This window comes from Eurytemora carolleeae, unplaced genomic scaffold, assembly GCF_000591075.1.
Source record: "Eurytemora carolleeae unplaced genomic scaffold, Eaff_2.0 scaffold1655, whole genome shotgun sequence".
Taxonomy (NCBI): domain Eukaryota; kingdom Metazoa; phylum Arthropoda; class Copepoda; order Calanoida; family Temoridae; genus Eurytemora; species Eurytemora carolleeae.
This window is the reverse complement of record NW_019397544.1, coordinates 9,928-33,492: the sequence shown is the minus strand read 5'-3', so window position 1 is coordinate 33,492 and position 23,565 is coordinate 9,928. Positions and strand designations below refer to the sequence as shown.

At 32.5% G+C, this 23,565-nt stretch overlaps 1 protein-coding gene across 1 annotated transcript; it reads right to left on the bottom strand.

The window, feature by feature from the left end:
* Positions 1 to 6,435: 6,435 nt before the first annotated feature.
* On the bottom strand, positions 6,436 to 22,168 carry LOC111714825 (glutamate receptor 3). The gene is made up of 19 exons (XM_023490028.1): positions 22,081 to 22,168; positions 21,857 to 21,908; positions 21,639 to 21,752; positions 21,205 to 21,299; positions 20,619 to 20,713; positions 19,929 to 19,984; positions 18,105 to 18,165; positions 17,764 to 17,802; positions 17,589 to 17,626; positions 14,085 to 14,151; positions 12,904 to 12,991; positions 11,345 to 11,423; positions 10,924 to 10,993; positions 10,103 to 10,204; positions 9,098 to 9,166; positions 8,713 to 8,787; positions 7,687 to 7,779; positions 7,257 to 7,325; positions 6,436 to 6,534 (listed from the first exon to the last, which is right to left on the bottom strand). The coding sequence occupies exons 1-19, from the start codon at positions 22,166 to 22,168 to the stop codon at positions 6,436 to 6,438; spliced, it is 1,449 nt and encodes a 482-aa protein (XP_023345796.1).
* Positions 22,169 to 23,565: the final 1,397 nt, after the last annotated feature.

Genomic DNA, 23,565 nt, shown 5'->3' with positions numbered 1-23,565 from the left:
TTTATAAAGTGAGAGCAAAACATCTTTTTCAAAGTAATAAAATATTTTGAGATACAGCGACATCTAGCATTGAATTGCTTAGCTTTGATATTTCTATAAAGTGAGAGCAAAACATCTTTTTCAAAATAATAAAATATTTTGAGATACAGTGACATCTAGCATTAAATTCCTTAGTTTTGAAATTTACATTCAGTCTTCTGCCAACACTGAGAGTCTATGAAATGTGATCCACAAAACTTTTGCGATGGCAGGAATAAATACTTTCCCTGTTATCCTACAGTTACAGGCTGTCCCACATCATATTAGATTTTGTTATATCTATAAATTGCGATTTCTGGGACAAATCAGAAAATTTATAAAGAACAAATCATTTAAAAACATTGTATATTGCTAATATAAAGATCTGCATGCAGAAAATACTAGAATTTTCGAGTGCCATGTGCACATTTTGGAGTTAAAGCTTGAAGAAAATATGATCGCTCTGTATTTAACAAGTGCAGAGGAGCTGGGATATGGGCTAAGATGGTTCCATGGAAGCTGCGAATGGGTAACCTTCTCATCAGTAACCAAACCTGTCGCTGCCGCGTCCTCAACCCCTGCACCAAGAAGGAGAAAGAAACCTTAGGGTGAAAAAGGACAGGAAGAGGAAGGAGGCCTGGTTGGAGAAGAGAAGGCAGGGGAAGGAAAAGCATTCTCAGACAGGAGAAATATATACCCCTGAAGAGGCCTGGTTGAATTATACTGCTGAATTAGTATCCTACACCCAAATTGCTAATTAATTGAAAAAGAAAAATATGTTCAATAGCTTAAAAAATAGCTTACATTCCTACGAAAATTTACCCTTGGTGATACCTATACGAAATGTATACATACACAAAATGTTACCTAAACAAAATGTGACCTAGACAAAATGTTACATAGACAAAATGTTACCTAGACAAAATGTTACCTATACAAAATGTTACCTAGACAAAATGTTACCTAGACAAAATGTTACCTAGACAAAATGTTATCTAGACAAAATGTTACCTAGACAAATTTAGTTTCCAGTCAAAGCTGGGTTGCCAAGCTAGTTTACTATTTATCAGGAGAATTGGGGATTTGGGGGAAGGGGGTTAGTGTTAATTCAGATGTTTTAGTTCTTTTAGATTTCAGGATTATTTTTTTCTTTTTCTATATTCTAGAAAGCTCTATCTTTCAATGAAACTCAAAGTTTAATTTAAATTTTAGCTTTTCCTGACCAATGATTAGCACATTACCAAATCTTACTTACTAATGATTATAACTAACTAACCAAAGGATTTAGTAATTACAAATATTTTGTTTAATATCATAAACGGAATTTTAAATATATTTTAGGAGTAATTTATGAATATTCCATGGATAATTTAGGAATATTCTTGGGATAATTTAGGAATATTTTAGGGATAATTTAGGAATATTCCATGGATAATTTAGGAATATTCTAGGGATAATTTAGGAATATTCCATGGATAATTTAGGAATATTCTTGTGATAATTTAGGAATATTCTAAGGATAATTTAGGAATATTCTATGGATAATTTAAGAATATTCTATGGATAATTTAGGAATATTCCATGGATAATTTAGGAACATTCTGGGAATAATTTAGGTATATTCTAAGGATAATTTAGGAATATTCTAGGGATAATTTAGGAATATTCTAGGGACATTTAAGGGATATTTTAGGAATTTTTTAGGGACATTTGAAAAATATTCTAGAGATATTTTAGAAATAATTTTAGGAATATTCCAGGAATAATTTAGCAATATTCTAGGGATAATTTAGGAATATTTTAGGAATATTCTAGTGATATTCTAGTGATATTATAGGAATATTTTAGGAATATTATAGTGATATTTTAGGGATATTATAGGAATATTTAAAGAATCTTTTTGGGATATTTTAGGGATATTTTTGGGACATTTTAGGAATATTTTAGGGATATTTTAGGAATATTTTAGGGATATTTCAGGAATATTCTAGAACTATTTTAGAAATATTTTATGAATATTTTCTAGATATTATAGAGAAATAAAGATATTAAAAGATGAACATATTTCCCGAGTTTTTTTGTTACCTTCTTATGATCTTATTCTTCAAGATAAAAACTGAAAATTCCCTCCCTAGAGAGAACAGATTACGTCCGAGATTTCCAGAATTTTATTAGCGCAAACAAGAATTGTGTGTGTATGTAGCGCAAACAAGAATTGTGTGTGTATGTAGCGCAAACAAGAATTGTGTGTGTTTATGTAGCGTAAACAAGAAGTGTTTGTTTATGTTGCGCAAACAAGAAGTATTTGATTCTATAGCGCAAACAAGAAGTGTTTGTTTATGTAGCGCAAACAAGAATTGTGTGTTTATGTAGCGCAAACTAGAAGTGTTTGTTTATGTAGCGTAAACAAGAACTGTTTGTTTATGTAGTGCAAACAAGAACTGTTTGTTTATGTAGTGCAAACAAGAACTGTTTGTTTATGTAGCGCAATCAAGAACTGTTTGTTTGTGTAGCGTAAACAAGAACTGTTTGTTTATGTAGCGTAAACAAGAAGTGGTTGAACTATGTTTACGTAAGATTTAAAAGCATTTTTAAAATTAATGAAAGTCTTTTTTCGTCTTTAGGCTAAAAGCAAATGCAAATAACAAATTTTTCAAAAAATTATTCAAATTATTTTTTTAACTTAATTTTTTGTGTTATGTTACATTATATTAGAATATTTGTTTTTACGGTTTTTTAAGCTATCTTTTTCTTCTTTTATAAGGCCGAGCATAAGTGTACATAGTAAATTCTAAAAAAAAGTCTTTTTTGCTTGTTTTTTTATAACTTAAAATAACAAAATTTCTCTAAAATATTTTTATGAATGTTTATTTCTGTTTTATATTTTTATTGTACAAACAGATTTATTTAAAGAGTTTTGCTTCTTTTCTTTCTTTTCTTTTATATAAGTTTTCCATCATACAAACTAAACAAAAGTCTTGTTTATAGATAGAGAAGATGGAGAGTGAGGGAAAAAATGCAATATGGAAGATGGGAAGTGAGAAAAAAAATGCGTTAAGGAAAAATAAAAGTGAGGGGGAAAATGCATTAGGGAGGATGGGAAGTGATGGGGTGAATACAGGAGGGATTGGTAATGCATACATGCGCGCAAGAAGTAGAAAGTAGAGGAAAGAATGTGCTTGAGGAAAAATGGGAAGTGAGGAAAAGAATGCATAAAGGAAGTAGGGGAAGTAAAAGAGAGAAAACATATGAGGAAAGGTGGGAAGAGAAGGAAAGAATGCATGAAGGATGGGGGAAGGGAAGGAAGTTAAAAAGACAGGAGGAGAGGAAGGAAGATAAATAATGAAAGGTAAAGAATGGAAGGAAAAGAACTCATGACAGTACCATTTATTTTCAATTTTCTATCTAGAAAGGAGATAATAAAAAATATTTTTAAGTTTTAGATAAAAAGAAAACAGCTCCATCGTTTTGTTTTCATGAATTAATGAAGGATATAAATCGGGTGAGTAACTCAAAAATGGAGGTTCATTTAAATTAACGTGGACGATCCTTTAAAACTTAAAGTTTAGTTTGTTATCCTTCCATATATCCTTGATAAATGTGGCTGAAATGATTCCCTATCTAAAATCCTATCTCAGGAAATGGACCATTAGCTGGAACCAAGCAAGGGTAGGGATAAGCAAACCAATTGTTTTTTGCTTTAAAATTCCAAAATAAGCTGATCTGAAAAACAAAAAAGTTTATTGCTCGTTTTTTTAATTTGAAACAAGCATTTCAGTGGTATGAAAAATAGAAAAAAAAATTTTTTGGCAAAAAAGTAATTGAAACTATGAACATTATTTTTTTCTTATCAAAAACTCGTTCATGGTTTTAGGCAAAACTGTAATAAATATTGTTACCATTTAAAAATGCTTGAAGTTGAGAGAAATATAAAGCCTAGGACTCTATTTACACATGAAAAAAGAACATAAAATGGTTGATACTAATGAATCCAAGAAAGCCGGAGCCTCTTATCAGCCTTTAACATCTTCTTCCGCCATGATATGTCAGGTTATCCTTCCTCCTTTCGATTCTTCATGACGACTAACATTTCGGTTTTAGCCCAGGCCAATCCTATGTCCTCCTTGCTCGGGGTTCATATCAATTGGTTTGAATTCGAATTCGAACTAGGATTCCGGCTTAACAGTGGTATTGGTTTCCCATGCGCTCAAACATGTGTTCTAAGCATCTTTTCTGGGCTGGCATTTTTTAACGGACAAATATCTCTACACCTTATACCAAGGCGACTTATCATCCGCCCCACTTTCTGTCTGACCTATAGCTATATACCAAGAGCTACTAAGCTGCCATGCTTGTAGGTCGGACTACTTGCAATCCGTGCTTAGCTCCGGTTCCATGTGAGGACTGAAGGGGTTGCATCAATAGAACTATCCGATCTGAGCTTAGGTCCGGGTCTGTATTAGAACTGAAGGGGTTACATCAATGGAACTATTCTTATTCTGAGCTATTAAGCTCATATTGGTTACCATATCAAATTCATTTATTTTTTACAAAAATTATCATAAATCTCTAAATACACAGCATTTCAGATATCCTGGCTTATAGGCTGCAATAAGCCTTCAATTTCGTAACATTTCTTTAATTCTTTATATAGCTAGTATTTTGGTTGGCTATAAGGCTCATCACTCTTTTGAACCACTGATCAAAACAGACATAAAGCTTAGAGCTCGGTTTAATAGCGTAGTTAGACAGGCAATGTGGATAAAATTAATCTTTTATGCAGTAGTCCTCCATCTTTTTAAATAGAAATTGTGGTTGTGAATAGCTCCCATCTTTGTGTTGAGTTGTTATATAGTTCTTATATTATCCAGCCCATTAAACCGCAAGTGCACTTTGTGCAACGCCCATTTCCCGTCAAATGTAAAATGTCAAATTGCCATTATTCTCAATTCTAATCTACAGAATTCAAAATATTCTAGTTTTAAAATTCCGCTTAACTTTTTCATGACGTACAGAGACTGGAAATATCATTTTTTCGAAAATAAGACAAAAATACATTTAAAGATGCCAGAACCAGATTTAATGAATTAGTGAGAGAAGTTTTTGTTTATGTAGCGCAAACAAAAAGTGTTTGATTATGTCGCGCAGACAAAAAGAATTTGTGTATGTAACGCAAACAAGAAGTGTTTGTTTATATAGCGCAAACAAGAACTGTTTTTTTAAATATAGCACAAAAAAGAACTGTGTGTTTATGTAGCGCAAACAAGAAGTATTTGTTTATATAGCGCAAACAAGAAGTATTTGTATATGTAACGCAAACAAGAAGTATTTGTTTATTTAGCGCAAACAATAAGTGTTTGTTTATGTAGCGCAAACAAGAATTGTGTGTGTATGTAGCGCAAACAAGAAGTGTTTGTTTATGTAGCGTAAACAAGAACTGTTTGTTTATGTAGCGCAAACAAGAAGTATTTGATTCTACAGCGCAAACAAGAATTGTGTGTGTATGTAGCGCAAACAAGAATTGTGTGTGTATGTAGCGCAAACAAGAATTGTGTGTGTTCATTCACGAGAGAATTAAAACAAAAATATTACACCTTCATGCGTGTTGAAACTAATTTATATTGTTAACTTTGAAACATTTTTTACGGTTTTATTTTTTAGTTGACCAAATACAGGGTGTCCCACATCATATTAGAGAGTTATAGCTCAAATTTTTGATTTAGGAACTAAGCAGAAAATTTAAAAACAATGAATAATTTTTTAAAAAAGTTTTTGTAGAGAATACTAGGTTTTTCCCGTAATATGTACGTATTTTTGCGTTAAAGCTTGGAGATAATCTAATATGATATGAGACACTCTGTATATAAAAAAGCACAAAAATTGTTTTAAAATCGGAAAATCATCTGGACTCCGTTTTCAGGAGTCAGGTATAGCATTGCTTTTTTGACTGCTTTGGCTTCATTTTTGCCAGAGGGTATTTCACCGGTATTGCCTTTATTAGGTTCATCTTTGACCAATGTGTTCTTAATCTAAACATAGGAAAATTGTCGAAAACGTTAACAATACATTTAACCAATTTGGATTAAACAACCAAAAATAGCAATCTTGAATATTTTTTTAAACAGTTTTCTATTCGGAAAAAGTTAAAATTAAATTTAGAGGCTGTGTAGTTCCTTTTGTTTGATTTTTTTGTGTGCGCCGTAAATTTCAAATATGGTTATTTTGGGATTAAAAAAATATTCCAGGGCAAATTTAAAAGTGGGGGACCATATTTCCTGCCCACTATACATTTGGATGTTAAAATACCTTTTTACAATTTATTTTTTGGTGGGAGTTATAAAAAAATTTTCAATTAATACCACCCCCCCCCCTTGGAAAATATCAGACACCGCCCTTGATTATAAAATTAAAAATCATTTATAAAAGTGTGAACAAGATATTTCCTATGAAGCCCAGGAAGAATCCAACTGCAAGCATAGCAAAAGGAATAACAAGATGTTCGAGGTTTAACTTTTCCTGAAAGAAAAATTTTTTGATGAAGACAATAAAAATTTGATAAAGTTAGTATTGAGCATCCGACATTTGTGCTTCGTTTTTTAAACATTTACACGGAGGGTTTTGCTTTTGACAGACTGAAAGTACAAACTCGAAATAATACAAGTTACAGAACCAAAATAATTGTGGATTAAAAGGACGGCCTCGACATTTCAGTAATCTTTTATGTTTTCAATGTTGTTTAAAAGCAAATACAGTTTAACTAGTAGTCTAAATACATGTATACAATGCAAAATTTTTGTCTTCCATGTGGACCTTAAAATATCAAACTTGAGTTTAACAGTTGTCTTTCTATTCCACAGGTATATGGGTCCCCCTGTATAGTCCTTGGCGTTATTTATTTGCTTTTAATATAATAATGCTCCTTGGAAGCTACAAAAAATTTTACACAATTGTTGAACTAATTTGTTAAATAATGAATTTTTAACAATATTGGTAAGCAACCAAAAGTTAAAATTAACTAAAAGAAACTGAGTTTTTGCCACAAGCTCTTATTTTCTAATCCTAATATCTCTGCAATCCAATGTTGTAGACTTAGATATTTCAAACTATAAATTCTGTGAGATCAAATAATCAAAGTTTTAAATATCAAAGGTTTACAAGATTAGGTTGCGAAGATATAGGAATGAGAAAATTTGAGTTTGTGGTAAAGACCCAATTCCTTTTTAATCAATATTATTTACCGTATCTGAAATCCCCTCAAAATAGAGAGTTTTTGATAAAGAATTCCAAACCTTCTGCTCTAAACCAGCCTATGTATATAAATATGTTCTTGAAGGGAGTAGACATTTTTTAGGTTTTATAGAGGTACATGTCTAACTATCAACGGTACCCTCTTTAAATCTTTGTTGTTGGAGCTTAAAACTGATTATTTACAATTTCGGATTTTCGCAGAAGAGAAAAGAAGGAATTTAAAACTATGCTGCACATATAAAAAACAAAGATAGGTTTCTATAAATGAAGGTTCAGACATGCAACTTTATGGATGAAGGGTCACTGAAGGTGTGCCTTGTAATATTTTTTCGTTTGTAATTCGCATTCACCGAAAAAAGTACAAAAGAGAAAAAGTGAAAAAATCTTTGTTTAACTGGTCAAATTGTGTTTTATTTTTACCTGTTTGCAGATTAGAATGTGCATATTCAAATCCTTTTCCCATTTAGATTGTTTCTGAACAACCATACTACCATAGTAGGATCCTATTGGTTCCTGAATATTCTTATAGTGTAAATATAAATGATAAAAACAGGATTGTTAGAAAGTCAACTTTATATAAACAATTCGTAAATAAACATGAAGATATATCAACATGGCGAGGTTTGTGTTTCCACATTTTGCAGATTTGGGACAAATTGTTTAATTTTTTTCAAATCGTTTCTAAAACCGATCATTTCGTTTTCGGAAAAAACGATCGTTTTTAAAAAACGACCCACTCGTTAAGAACTTTTAGAAAACAAAAACAAAAACGATCTTTTTAATAAAACAATTTGCGACCGTTTTTTATACGAAATTGTTTTTAAAAAACGATCGCTTTTTTTAAAAACTATCGTTTTGAAAATTAAAATTTTATTTACAATGATGTTAACGATCGTAACGAAGAGTTGTCGTTAACGATCGTTAACGAAACAACGATTTTGATAAAACGATTTTTAAAAAAAAACGATCGTTTAAAAACGATCGTTTTGTTTTCGATTTTTCGCTGTCGTTTTCATAACGAAACGAGCGTTTTTCAAAATAATTTAAACGTAAACAAATATGGATCTACAAAGTTAAAAATAACATTCAATGTCGAATTAAAAAAATGTAAATGTATTGTCGGGTCACGTGCATGAGAGACATTTTACATAATTTCCATTCAGTAAGTAATTAGGTAATTTATTTCAGATATCACGATAATAAATAAATTCATGAAGAGAAGATATTTAAAATAAAAAATCTCCAAAAACGATTTACTGATGAAGAATATGTTAGATACTCGAGATTTTCTCTATGTAGATATCATGAGAATTAAGCACTTAACGTCGAAATCTTTCACATTATTCATCAGATTAAGCTTTCAAGGTTACCGAAAAAATCGGAAATATTCCTCTTTAATTGAAGGGTCCCTTGAAATTACAGAGACAATCCCTTTAATAATTTCACCTTTGCTATATAGAAGGCCGGAGTTGATCGTTTTGAGAATGCAGGAATAAGCTGAATCAGAAATAAAGAAACATCCTAAAGAAATAGTTGTTGTTTAAAAAAAAAGTAATCATGAAAAATTAAATATGGGTATTGCTTAAATCAGAATTGAAGTGTGCATACGAAAAATGTAACAAAAATCAACAATAAACTAATTTATTGTTTAGGAACAGGGTGAGGAAATAAAAATGTGCACCGCAATAAAGTCTGATAGATGTTAAATAAGTCCTTCACATTTATCTACAATACTGCATTCTCAGCTCAACTACCATGTCTACTGTCTATAGCCACATGACACTCCCTTTAAACCATTAAAAATATAAAAATTTCAAGGTTATTTGACCACCTTTGTTATAATCAAAACTTCTCCATTCCCCTTCATTATTCCCATCATAATCTCATTCAATGGTTCCTCCTGAAAAGGAAGAAATAACATTTTTAAACCTTTTTTTGAACATGATCTATAAAATTGAAAATTAGAAAGTTTAGAGATTATGCTAATTGATAACTTATTCTTTCAAAATGTATCATGTCAAACTGAAAAAAAGTTCCGAATGGTATTACTGCGATGTGATCCGTTGCTTCTTATTATCACATCTTTACATTTACATAAAATGGAATTTGTGTTTACAACTACAAGATCAAGACATGATGTTCAGAATAGCTCCCATCTGCAAATTCTTTTAGCATGATCCGAAACGATACAAGAATTTGCCAGTCTAGATATTACTTACTTAATACAAATTGTTTTGTACCAGACCGTCTGGTGAGCCCGTTGTTTAGTGGACCCAGCGCGTTTTTGCTGGGTACACTGGGTACACATCATTATTTTTGTATCTTCAATTATCATTAATGACAGTCTGTTCTTGTCTTAGACTTTCTTTTTTTGGGAAATGAGATTGCTCTCTGAAAGGGACTGTAAGCTTAATAATTTCAAGTGACCATCCATGAAAAAATGTCAATGCCTGATATACAAAGGTACCCTTGAAAGCTTTGTCTGCTCGATTTGTTCTTTCTTTAAACTTTTCATTTTAATTTGCAGTGTCTCTATAAAAAAAACTTTTTTAAAGAAAGACTGGAGAAATTCGCAGAAATAAACACTTTTTGAATCAGGGAAACGACGGTATCTTCCGCATGTTTTGATCTAATTAAGGTGTTTGTGAAAGTTATCTTTTAAAATCTGGCACTGCCATCACATTCACAGCATGAAGGGTCACCTGAAATTACACTTTTACTTCTGTAATACTAGTGATAGTTTTTAAATCTGGCACTGCTGCCATCACAGCTTGAAGGGTCACTTAAAATTACACTTTTAGTTCTTGTAATACTAGTGATAGTTTTTATAGTTTACCAATGGATTAAAATATCTAAAATTCTCCATTTTCCTTTGCCATGGATCTCTTGATGACTTCAGGGTTTCATAGTACTGTGCAGAACTCATCAGAAGAACAACCTTGGATATTAAATTGTACAATGTACATCACAATATAGTGACAGAGAACAGATCTATTTGTATATATCCACGACTTGGAAATCTATATTTGAAGTTCAATTTGATATTGCTGATTTCATTTTTTCTTTGAAATGTGTCGAATTGGATTTAAATTTTCAGATTAAACTCTAGGAGATAACAGGAGATAACAGGAGATAACAGGAGATAACAGGAGATAACAGGAGATAACAGGAGATAACAGGAGATAACAGGAGATAACAGGAGATAACAGGAGATAACAGGAGATAACAGGAGATAACAGGAGATAACAGGAGATAACAGGAGATAACAGGAGATAACAGGAGATAACAGGAGATAACAGGAGATAACAGGAGATAACAGGAGATAACAGGAGATAACAGGAGATAACAGGAGATAACAGGAGATAACAGGAGATAACAGGAGATAACAGGAGATAACAGGAGATAACAGGANACATTCAATTCAGTCTTATTCACGATACATTCAATTCAGTCTTATTCACGATATATTCAATTCAGTCTTATTCACGATATATTCAATTCAGTCTTATTCACGATATATTCAATTCAGTCTTATTCACGATACATTCAATTCAGTCTTATTTCTTTAATAATTTCTTGTGGCATATATAAAGTTTGCATTAAAAGAATATTTAATTATAAATTGAAAGAAAAAAATTCAAATAAATATATGGATACCCTATTTTCTTCATATATTTGTTGGGCAGTCTCCAGTGGATTATCATAGGATGGTTGTAGAAGGATAGCTCTAAACTCAGTTTTGTCAATTAGCATTAGGACATTATTTTTTAACAATTTTTATAGTTAAATATTTAGACAACAACTTTTATTTGAAATATTTTGTTTATCTCTGCACTACTAATTTAATCAATTCATGTTAGAAATATTTTTGTTTGGCTTTTCTTAAACAATTCTTTAAGTAAATCAAAGTCTAAATCAAGAAAGAGAAACATTTTTAATAATTTATTTTAGCAAATAATGCAGTCTTAAGTAACTTTTGGTCTTGACTGGAGTGATTTTTAGAACTCTCACCTAAGAATTAGCAGGGTGCGCTTAGTGGTATAGTGAATGAACAACTTCATAAAAACTGTATATTAACCTTAAATTACATGAGAATGCATTGGTAAGAAAAGCAGCTCCTATCCCCCAGCTCAAGAGCAGAATACTTACAGAGTAAACTGAGAACATTCAATTTAAAGGGACTGTAAACATAATTTTAGGTAACTCTTTATTTTTGGAGAGAAATATCCGATTTATGAATGAATCACAGTCTCACAGACTACACATACTCATACACTCCACCTGGATAGGCTGAGCAGGCCTATAGTGTCCCGGCACGCCATGCTACGGCTCCATGTAATGTTTTTTGACTGACATCTCACGGCCATTTGTTGCATTCAGTTTTACAACTTTTACAGAAATACTCCAATTTTAATCATAAAATATAACGTTTATGAATATTGTCTATTTTTAAAGATTTTGCATTTCCTATTTAAAGGATCCTTAAATATCTCTGAATACAGATGTCTCCTGATTGGTCGTGTACAGTACTTGTACACAATAGAACATGTTGTGGAAAATATCGCATATTATAGATGTTAATCGATCTCTGTAACTCTCTTATCCATGGAATGAATGAAAAACCTTGATTGTCTCGATGCCAAATTTTTTAAATGAGTTTTCTCCATATAATTGTGACTTTCGCATTTATGCTGCGAAAACAAGAGAGGACATTGTTAGAACTGAATACTTTTTCAGATAGAAAAATGACGATATTTTCCACATCATTCTTCCAAAACCCTTTTTCAGCCTTAAAAGTAGTTAAAATGTTCACAAAATGTAAATTTAACAGTACAATACAATAATTGTTGTACTGTATAACAAAGTACAGCTTCGCAGTATCGCAGTTTATCAGTATTCCGGCTCACTATCTATTCCTCTATTTTATATTTTTAGTTTATATTCAGAAAATTTAAAAAGTCGTCTTAAGATTTAACCAATTTTTAATTATCTCAATTAATACAGTTTCACTTGGCAAGATACGCAATTTTTGAAATTAGAACGAAATATAATGAAATGTTTTCTTAAATTCATTTATTTCGATCAATATATATATTATATATTGATATTGATATATATATTATATACTGATAATTTTCATAATTCATTGAATATAAAAATTAGGGAATTTTTTACTAACTCTTGTTTTAAGTTCATTAAACTACAAATATTGGTTTTATTAACTTCTGTAGCTATTTTTAGTTTATATTTTACGTCAAATTAATAAAAATCATTATTGATCATAATTCTGTAATATTAAAGTGATAACCAGAATACTCTGGAATAGGAAGACGACTTTTAGAATCAAGTTGTGACTTTAAAGGTCCAATGAGCCTAAGACACAGCAATTATGCAGTATAAACACATTTCACTAAATTAGTGATTTAATAAGTGTCTAGTTAAAGTATTTGCTTTGCAGCAACTCAAATACAATTATATATTGCTATATTGTCATTTTCCTATTCCATTGTTTTCTAGTTATCATTGCTTGCTTTACAAATAATCATAATTAGTAATTGATTTATTATCTTTTATTATCATTATATTAATTATAATTAATTATAATTAATCAATTATCATCATTTTTATTATGTTCACCTCTTTTATTCTTGCTTAAAAACCACTCTGGCATTCCTTCTGCATTTATTAACATCAGCGGCATGAGCATAATAATCACATAATCATGCTAAAAAAAATTGATTATTGAAAAAAGGGCCTTAAACGAAAATTTCAAGTCTTCATTCATAAAGTAGCATGACTGGTATCCCTTTAAACTTTTGTCTTGCTAAGGCTGGATGAAGGATGAAATATCTTTTTATGTTTCACTTTACATAAAAGTGATATTTCACCTGCAGAAGTGTTACCCTTTGCACTTGATAATAAAATTTTTCTTAAACAACAATAAGTTTCATGTGAAAAATTAGAGCCTTAGCGAAAAAAGACAAATGACCCCCTACCCTCCCCCCCCCAGGCTTACTAAGGGTTCTAAACTATTAAAATTGTGTAAAAATGTGCAAAAACTAAAGAAATCGAGTCTTTGCCAAAAAATCCCTATCCATATCTTTGCAACCCAAAGTTGTACACCTTCATATTTCAAACTATGATTTCAGTGTGATCAAATAGTCTAAGGTTTCCACCATCAAGTTTCACAGATATTGGGATTAGCAAATTTGAGTTTGTGGCAAAGGCTCAATTTCCTTAAGTAATGCACTCTACCTAACAAAATTTGTTGGAGCGCCGGAGCCAAATTCAACCGAGTAGCTCGATTCTTCAGGTGTTGATGAATGATAAATTTAGTCAAGGATTTAATGCAAGGAAAGTTATTTCTGAGGTGTACGCATCTTTTGTACTGCAGTGTACTGTCTCTACTGGCGGTAATGTAAACACAAGACGGATGTCGAAACCTGACATGGGATCCATCTTTCACATAAATAATCAATGAAATATTCTAGTCATAGGAAACTATTATGTGAATTATCAAAATTATCAAAATTAAATGCTTTTAACCTCATGGGATACTAAACGAACACTGATGCATCTATTCTTGATTACAAATTCCACCAAGAGAGAACTGATTTCAATATGTACGCAGAGTATACGCAACTGCAATTAACTTTCCTTACATTATAACCTTGAATTTATCTAACAAAATTTGACGAATGACGGAATTAAAGTGCTCCAACAAGTTGTGTTGTATGAAAACTTTACATTTCTTATATTCAAGTACAAGTACAAGTTTACTTGTGGATTACCCATATATTGTACAACTACAAGTTTACCTGTGGATTACCCATATAGTTTCCAAGAAAGCTCATTCCTGCTAGAATGATACCGGTAGCTATGGTACTGAAGATCATGTATTAAAGAAACTTTATGAATATTTTCAATTGACCCTCCATGCAAAAAATGGCAATGTCCGAAACGCAATGATACCCTTGAAACCTATATTTATCAAAAAGATTGAGAACACTGTCGATTTTCTGACTTAAAAGTGTTTAACTTTAATAGTTCCTCCATTGCTTCTTATAAGCAAGAAATGCGCAAGTTCCTTTCGCAGAGAAACCGCAAATGAAATTAAATAATAATGGATATCTAATTTATATTTAATCAGACTTAGCTTGTAAAGGGTACCGGTTGTAAAATCAGACAGTGCCATCTTTGCATATACCTTTGGTCATATATATATATTTTATAAAACTTGGAACACTATGGTTTCCATTTGCAATATGCTCATTGATAGAACAAAACTTAATCTGTAGCTGGAAAAATTACAAGGTGTCCCCACGAAACATGACAGTTGGTGATAGTTTTGAATGTCTTCTTCCATATACTGTATTAGATATAGACTTATAGCAGTTAATTCAGTTTGAAAAATCTTTTACTCAAATATAATTTACTTTGAAATCAAATTTACCATAACTAGAAATTCAAGGCGCTTCGCGCCCTTCTTTCTAGCCTTAGAGGGCGCTTCGCGCCCATCTTCTAAATTAATTGTAAACATGTTCTCTTTGTGTTCATACCACAGGACATGCGACTGTTTTGTGGATTTGGACATCTGGAGGCTTAGACATTAGCAGCATTTGTTGCTAGAGTAGGCATCTGCGGCAGTATGAGTTAGTAGTTCCTGATCGGAGGTGTTCTCAAAGTTCTAAAGCTAACTGACGCTGTTCTCCACGAGTAGAGGCGGTGAAGGGGGGGGACATGAGGAGACACATTTTGAGCGGATATATTTTTATGTATTGTAAATCTTGCGCGGTCAACTGCGCTACACATTGGTAATCGTCTTCGTGTTTTCTTGAATTTGTTACATGTTGTCGGATAGGAACAAGATTCTTAACGAAAATCCAGAACCGTTGTTGAGGTCGTCCTCTATTGTCACTAGCCTCAGGGTTTTCCCGAGTAGCTTCAGCTTGACCTCAGTGGTGAGGATAACTCTTGCTTTCCCCGAGTAGGTAAGCACCTTCATCTTGTACGAGGGTCCCAGGGAGTACATGTATTGAGGTATTGTCGAAAGAGCTGACCTGGAGATGAGGCTGAGTTGACAGCCGGTGTCATACTGGATTCCTATCTTCGTCCCGCCCAGGTTCAAGGTTTCGACCAAGGGAACAGACTGGTTGGCGCTGACCTTGGGGATCGTGACAAAGTGGGCCTGGTTGTTGTGCATGCAAGCCCTTTTGTTCACAGGGACTCCATGCTGCAAGCATCCCTTGGTACACACTCTAGAGGTTCCGTTCGTGAGAGTAAGCTTACACTTAAAACTACTGCCGTGAGCCTGAGTGCAGGTGAAACAGAGGTTATTGTCAAAGATCAACTTGAGGATCTCAGGTGAGCTCAGTCTACCAGATCCACAGTATTTGCTGAGGGAAAAGTGATTGGCTTCAAACCCAATTATTGTACACATGGCGCAGGGTTTAGGAGGACGGAATCTCTGTGGGTCAGAAGAATTCGGAGGCCGCGGTTTAGGCTTAGAGGTTCCCTGTCTGACCACTTTGACCCCTATGTTTGAGAGAGCAAGGTCGAGGTCATAGTGATAAGGAGTGGATCGATAATTCTTCTCTAATTCTTCCACGAACTGTGCGAGGAACCTAAAGGTAGTTGGAGGTCGGACATTGGCTGGACATTGTTTACGGAACTTGGAGAACTGATCGTTGAAGGATGGTCTCATCTCCGACGGCAGGCTCTTCATAATGTTTTGCACCAGAGGCTGGGTGAGGGCAACGCTGTGAAGATCTTCCTCGTCCTGAAAGGTCTGCATAATCTCCAGGTTGGCTTGCAGGGTCTTGATTTTGGGGGGAGAGATCTTCAGCGACCTCCTGGACGGACTCGTAATGAGGGAGGAGGTTGAATGTTTGATTGACGTCTCTCCCGAAAATATCTATACTCCCGAATTCTTCTATCAGTTTGACCTTGAAGGTGGGCCAGTCAATGATGTTGTTGAACAGTCCTCGTTTGGCAAGGGGGATGGCGTTCTGAGTGAGAGCCACTTTAACATTATCTTCAGCTTGAGTCAGGTTGAACCCGTTCAGGATGGTTGACAACCAGGGGTAGAAATCTGCAGACTTGCCACTCCAGGCTGGTGTATCAAGCTTGGGAGGTTTGAAACTGGCGCGAGGTTGTTGAATGGGGTTGGGGAGGGGTCAGCAGTGGTGGTGGAGTGGGAGTTGATGATGTCATTTGCGGTTTGGTAACAGGCCTCGAGGTCGGAGCGATCGTACATGAAGAACTCCAGGTTGGAGTTCAATAGGAGAAGGTATTGATTGGATAAGGCCTTTAGAGCGTGAATTCGGTTCTCCTTGATTTCAGTTTTAAAAGCATTGGTGAGGANTCATTGGTTCCCATTTCCTCGGTTAGGTCGCGAACATGGTTGGTGGGTGTAGGGCATATTATGCAATCTTGCATTCTGCAAGGATTGTTTCTTGTACATCTTTGAGCTTCCTGATGAGGGGTTTCAGGAGGAAGGTCGCGCGGATCCTCGTGGAGAGGAGTAGTTGGGTTCATCTTAAGGCTTTCTTGAAACTACGACAGGTCTGTAGATCGAAATGTTGTCGGATAGGAACAAGATTCTTAACGATGAACAACGTAGACAACGGAATAACCCTCCAATCAAAATCGATAATGCAGAAAACTCTTTATTTCCTAAAAAATGAAATGTATAATGATAAATAATTATTACAAAGGTTTACAAACTTTATAAGGAAAAGATTCTTACAATCTAATTGGTGATCTGTAGGTTAAAACTGTCGGAAAGTCCTAAGACGTTATTTTATACATTAAAACTTCTGAAAGAAACGACAATTAAAATTAACGAAAGTCACTAATTCTTTGTATGAAAATATTTTTGTTTAACTTTAATCATTTCAAAATAACAAAATGGATGAAGTTCCGTGGGACAGAGTACAAAGAGAATGCGGGCTGAAATTATTTGGTTTGGCCTTTCTCCGAGAGGAGATTTTAAGTTGAAGATGACATTACATGGATGGGCGGGGGGTCTTATAGTTAATGGTTGACAAAAATACATTTGTCAATACAATGAAGACGACCTTTCTATTAATGTTTTGATTGTTAACAAGCTTTCTTCGAATTACACGTTTACAAATAATTAAAGAGAAGCTTTTTAAATTGACAGGTATGTGAATCCAGTCTATAAGCTGTTTGAAAGCTTGATATAAATTAAAACTTAAATCGAAAGTCGTCTTCATTGTATTAATATATGCTACAAAGACTGTATAAATTCCCAACTCAAAAAATTTCTGAAAAATTGTTCAGAAATCTTCTAAACTTACCCTAATCCAACAGCCCACCATAAAGCCACATCAAATACCTTTATATAATATTTTATAAAATATGTATTTTATTGTGAGTTTGTATACGTAATATTTATGAATCTTTATAACGTAATTTAAACAAAAATCATATATATATATATTTAAATAAAAGATGCACAAATTAATGAATTACCTTCACAATGTTATATGCGGGTGAAGTTTTTTCTGGATACTAAAAAAATACTAAATTACTATTCAATTCAAACAAAAATTTTAGAAAAAAATGGAAAATTAATACGAAAATTTAAATAATAATAATATTTGAACCCTTGCATAATTAGTTAATAACAAAATTTAATATAACCTTAACACTAATCGCCCCCCTCTAGTTTTTTTTACACAACTAGAAATCTTTAGGCTTTTCAGAATTATGAAATAGTAATTTAAAGGATGCCCCTCCCCCAGCCTTTATAGGGTTAAAAATGACAATAACTTTTGAAATTCAGTTTAAATTTCTAGTTAAAATGTTTTAACCTTAGACACCCAGTTTAACGTAGCTTCTCCTAACGCTGTAGTAAAAGTAGTTACAGCAGCCCTAAACAGTAATAATGTTTACAAAAATTATTTATAATTAATTGTCTTCCGATGATATGTTCTTTAGCCAAAAAGTTCTATTTATAAAATATCCTGACTATAAAAAGCTCTGTTCGCATAATGTTTATGAAATGTCTAATCTATGAAATGTCTAATCTATGAAATGTCTAATCTATGAAATGTCTAATCTATGAAATGTCTAATCTATGAAATGTCTAATCTATGAAATGTCTCGTCTATGAAATATCTAATCTTTAAACTGTTTCATCTATGAAATGTCTAATCTATGAAATGTCTCATCTATGAAATATCTAATCTTTAAAATGTTTCATCCAAGAAATTTCTAATCTCTGAAATGTCTGATCTTCGTAAAAAACTGTGTCTATGAGATTGTAACATATAGAAACGTTCTACCCATTATAGTAACGTAACTTTTGTGTGGAATATTGTTAATCTTGAAAGCTTTATATCGATATCCATGTGAACACTTTTAAATTTGAGGATAAAGGCTTAATTCCTAGATTAAAGTTATGAGAGTATAATCACCACGAGATATCAAAAAGGAATTAAACTAATACATACTTTGAAACTCCAGTTCATTTCAAGTACCAAGCCGAGTTTTAAGCAGCTAGAGCAGACTGTACAGGCTATATACGGCAAAAACCGGACGGTACACCAAATGAATCAGTCCCATGTAGAGAGATTATAGTGCATAGGTCTTCAGGAGATGGAGATAAATGCTTAATCCTAAGATTCACAACATAAAAAATCAAACTTTTGTACCTTTCTCTTAACCCTATCCCTGCTGGGGTACTTAAAAACCAGGATATGCTGGGGGTCCCATGTTTTGTGTCCAAATATGACAAATGATACATCATTAGAAAGCTCTTGTGCTCTACTTTTAGAATCTGCAAAAAAATTTGCAGATTTGCAAAAATTGAATTTTTTATCGCAAAATCCAGTTATATAGTAAAAATGTTTGCAAAAGAAAATTTGTCCAAAAAATGAAAAATTATACATTTTTGAAAAGCCCTTGACCATGCCATTTCAAATATGCAAAATTTTGCAAAATTTTAAATAACCTGATTTTTAATCAAGAAAAACTAAAAATGTGCAAATTTCCTTTGACAGGTTGTTTGCAAAAAATTTGCAATTTTTTTCCGCAAAACTTGTGCAATCCGTTTCCTTATGTCATAGGCTTTCCAAAAAGCTAAATTTTATCAAAATCTGACAAGTGAAAGTGGGTCAAAACAAAGATTTAGTTTGTTATAGGCAAAAGCAGTCATTCAGGCAGTGTGCCTGAGGACTCAGGCAGTTAGTATTAAAGCCCGGTTTTAGGCCTAAAGGGAGGGCTTTGGGTATGTAAGAAAAGTCAGAAAATTTCAACAGCCTCAGACCAACACTTTTTGAGTTATGTAAAAAAAAACTACAGGGGGAATCAAATTGACCCCCCCCCCCCCAGCAGGAATAGGGTTAAGTATCGTGGTACAAGTCACTTTATTTTCCCTAAAAGGACCTGATTCATTTGGCGTACTCTCCCTTTTGGCCTCTGTATGTGTACTGTACAGCTTGCCCTGCTCCCCTAACAGTTGGCCTGGCACTTGAAATGAACCGAATTTTATCGTAAAGTACCGGGCTGACTTTTAAGCAACTAGAGCTGACTACTTTATAGTAAACATACAGACTATATAGGGTAAAACGGGACAGGACACCAAATGAATCAGCCCCTTTTAGGGAGATTCAAACCACAAAAGACTTCTGTACCTTTCTCTTGAGTATCCGAGATAGCCGACACCAAAATCTGCTTCATCATAGATAACCTTTTAATCAATAAAAAGAGTAATGTTGGTCGTCTTCGAACTTTCTTTTGATTAAAACTAATGCCAAGGTTTTTTCAATTATTAACTGGCACAGCTCTGAAAATGTCCGAACTGTTAAAGGGAATGTACGCGTAATTTCAAGTGAACCTCAATGAAAAGATGGCAAAGCTCAATTCACAACCGTACCCTCAAAAGCTTGGTCTGTTCAATGTCAATGTTTAAAATTTAAAGGTGATTATTTTCTTTTGTGGTTTCTCTACAAAAGTTGCTTGTGCTTTTCTTCTGAAAGAAAAATATAGGAATTATCTTAATTAAATATTTTTAAACCAATAAACGATAATATCCTCCACATTGTGAATTGGGCATTTTTCACGGAGGGACATTTGAAATTAGAAATTAGTCCCTTTAAGTTGTCAGTTTTGCTTTTCCTCTTATTACAAATACAACACTGTAATGAGCAGACGGAATGAAATTATTGTCGTCTGACAATAATTTCATTTTTTTTAGAGATGAGTCAGGGTTCAAGATTATACAAATTTATTTTTATTCATATATAATATTTTAGGATGATTTTTTTTAATTCCTCCAAGTTATTGTTTTTGTAAGTTTATTTATTAATGTGATTATTACCCACCTTTCCAAATAGTCCGTTCCAGATTCCAGTTTTTGGATTTTCATTACCCCAAACCCCGAGCATATTCATAAATTTAGGCTTCAGCTTCCTCTTTTCTTAATAAAATATTTTATAAGAAAAAAATTTTGTTTGTAATATTCAATAAATACTGTTGGAATCCCAAAAATAATTTTACGCACAATTTAACCCAAGTCAAAATAAAATAAAGATATAAATCTTAAATGTTTTTAATCAAAACATCTCCACGTTGAACTGAATTTCTATTATGTAACTAACGTTGAAATCTGTTCATGTTTATGCCTAACTAAAACTTTCTAAGCTTTTAGGGCGCTTCGCGCCCATCTTTTATTTAAATTGTGAACGTGTTCTTTTTGTTTACATTGTAAAACAAAGAAGAAAAAAGTTTTGCGCATTTAAAAAAAAAAATTCACGGATTTTCAAGAATTTAATTTTTTTTTACAAAATTAAAAACCTTTAAAACACATTTTTTAAAATTTTTATCATTCATTAACCTTCCCTGTGGTCACGTGATGTTCACAAAAAATTTGGTCCAGACAGACAAGCCAAATTTATATATAGATTTTACCTATATATGTTCCTATCAGTATTCCCTCTAATGTGTCATCATCACATTTATCATTTTTCACAAAAAAACGAGGTTTTACATTGTTATACGCGATCCTAAATAAATGTGTTAAAGGGTATAGAGTGGTAGATCCGATTCACAACGGAAACCTTTAAATCATTGTTTGGTCTGAACTTATTTTTCTAACTTAATATTGATTTCTTTTTTAATGGGGGTTCTCTATATGTAACAGATTTATGCCAGAGAGAAAAAATGGTCAGAATTTAACACTTTTTCAGATTAAAGTATAACGACGACAGCCTACTCAAGGATGTCCATATGAAAGTTTAATGCAATTGTACCGTTGTGGGTCGGACATGCCATTCTATAAAAGATTACTCAAAATAACGTTTACAGTTAAAAAAAAAAAAACTGGTTTGAATTGAACGTAATACCTTACAGCTCTGTCATTCATAGATTGAATTTGGGCCAAAGCATTTTGTTTCTCAAAAACAACTTTCGAAAAATATTTAGACCATGCTCCCAGAATCAGCTCTCCGTGTATACTCCTAAAAATTATTTTAGTCTTAGATATTTGCAATTGTACGGACATTTATGAATACAATTTTTTTTAATTTGAAATTTTTGTATAATTTAATCTATAAGCATAAACCTGTATTTGAATTGTAGCGACTCTTTTGTTATTTGTAGAATCGGAGTTCCATCTTAAAAATTTATAGTTATAAATCAGTGGAAAAATAAAATCATTAATGTTCACGTCTCATTATCATATCTTTTGAACGTCAACCCTCCCCGCCTATATGGATTATTAAGGCCGAATTACCATGTAAGTAAAATTCAACATTTTTTGTTTGTTTTGTGGGTAACCCTGTATACCTGCAGGAAGATGTTCATTCTTCTGATTTACAACAATAATCAGTGTCGGCTTTAATCCATTTATCTTAATAGAGGAGATTCCATCCATCTTTGCCGAATTAAAGTTTTAATTATCAGTGAGGAAAAAATTATTGGATATAGGCCATATAGACATAGTTGAACTACTTCTAGACATAGTTGAACTAGATGCAGATAGTTAAACTACTTCTCGACATAGTTGAACTAGATGCAGATAGTTGAACTAGATGCAGATAGTTGAACTAGATGCAGATAGTTGAACTAGATGCAGATAGTTAAACTACTTCTAGATATAGTTGAACTAGATGCAGATAGTTGAACTACTTCTAGACATAGTTGAACTAGATGCAGATAGTTGAACTACTTCTAGACATAGTTGAACTAAATGCAGATAGTTGAACTACTACTAGACATAGTTGAACTAAATGCAGATAGTTGAACTACTTCTAGACATAGTTGAACTAGATGCAGAGAGCTAAACTACTTCTAACCCATACTTGTAACGTGTGACTGTGACCAAAAGTGCACTGAAGAAGGAGCTAAACTAGTCAAAATAATTTTTCAAAAAAAAAATCGTAAAAATTTCTTTAAAAGAAAAAGCCTTAAAACAACCTTAGCCCCCCCCACCTTATGCAACTTTTAAAATGGAAAAAAACTTTAACAATTTTGGGTATTTGTCTGTTTACTTGCTAATTTGCCATTAAAAATGTAGGGGGGAATCTATAATTCTAATTAAAATTAAACTTTATCTTCCTGATGTGTGAAAACGTAGAAACATGAAGATTCCAGTTTTATATTAATCTTTAAGCAGATATTGTTTCATTGGTTTTCAAAATTTCAAAATAATCTAGTAGGTCTAAAGATTTACTTATTTTATTATTTTTGCGTTTATATTACAGTTAGTATTTTTTTCACTTTTTCACTTATGACTTGTAGACTATTTGCAAATATAATAAAAGTGAGCTTTAGAACATAAATAAAGTTCTGAAAAGTACAATTTTTCAACCTGTTTTTAGTTCAAAAATAGATTCATTCGTTTTCATATATTTATCTACTATTCCTTTGTAAGGTCATTTAAATTATCAAATACTACTTTTGGATTGTCAGTCCCTGCAAGTGTTGAGTACCTGTAAAAAAATTTTAAACACTAAAATGAGATTTCCTAAATGTAAAAAAGTAAAGTATAATAACAGAAATAATGATATATATTAAAGGTTTCTACTTGTACTTACCCAGTATAGATTTCTAGGCAATTTTTCGTATTTCTTTTCAGAAAAAAATTATCTATTTTTTATATATTTTTTCTAGCAAAGTTAAGGGACTGTTGACGTAATTCTAAGTGAGCCTCCATTTTAAGATGGGCAACCCGAATTACAACGGTTCCCTTGAAATCTTAATTAGACAAAACATTCTCAAATAAAAGAAAACCATTTTCAAACGGAAAAACATTAAAAATTAAGGAACTGA

Excerpts from the sequence above, each read along its gene's own strand:
- LOC111714825 (XM_023490028.1), bottom strand. The coding sequence starts at position 22,168 with ATGGATGGAATCTCCTCTATTAAGATAAATGGATTAAAGCCGACACTG. Across the intron at positions 14,152-17,588 it reads TGGTGGGCTGTTGGATTAGG|TACCATAGCTACCGGTATCA; the intron begins GTAAGTTTAGAA and ends CATGATCTTCAG. Across the intron at positions 11,424-12,903 it reads TTTAAGCAAGAATAAAAGAG|TTTACTCTGTAAGTATTCTG; the intron begins GTGAACATAATA and ends GAATGTTCTCAG.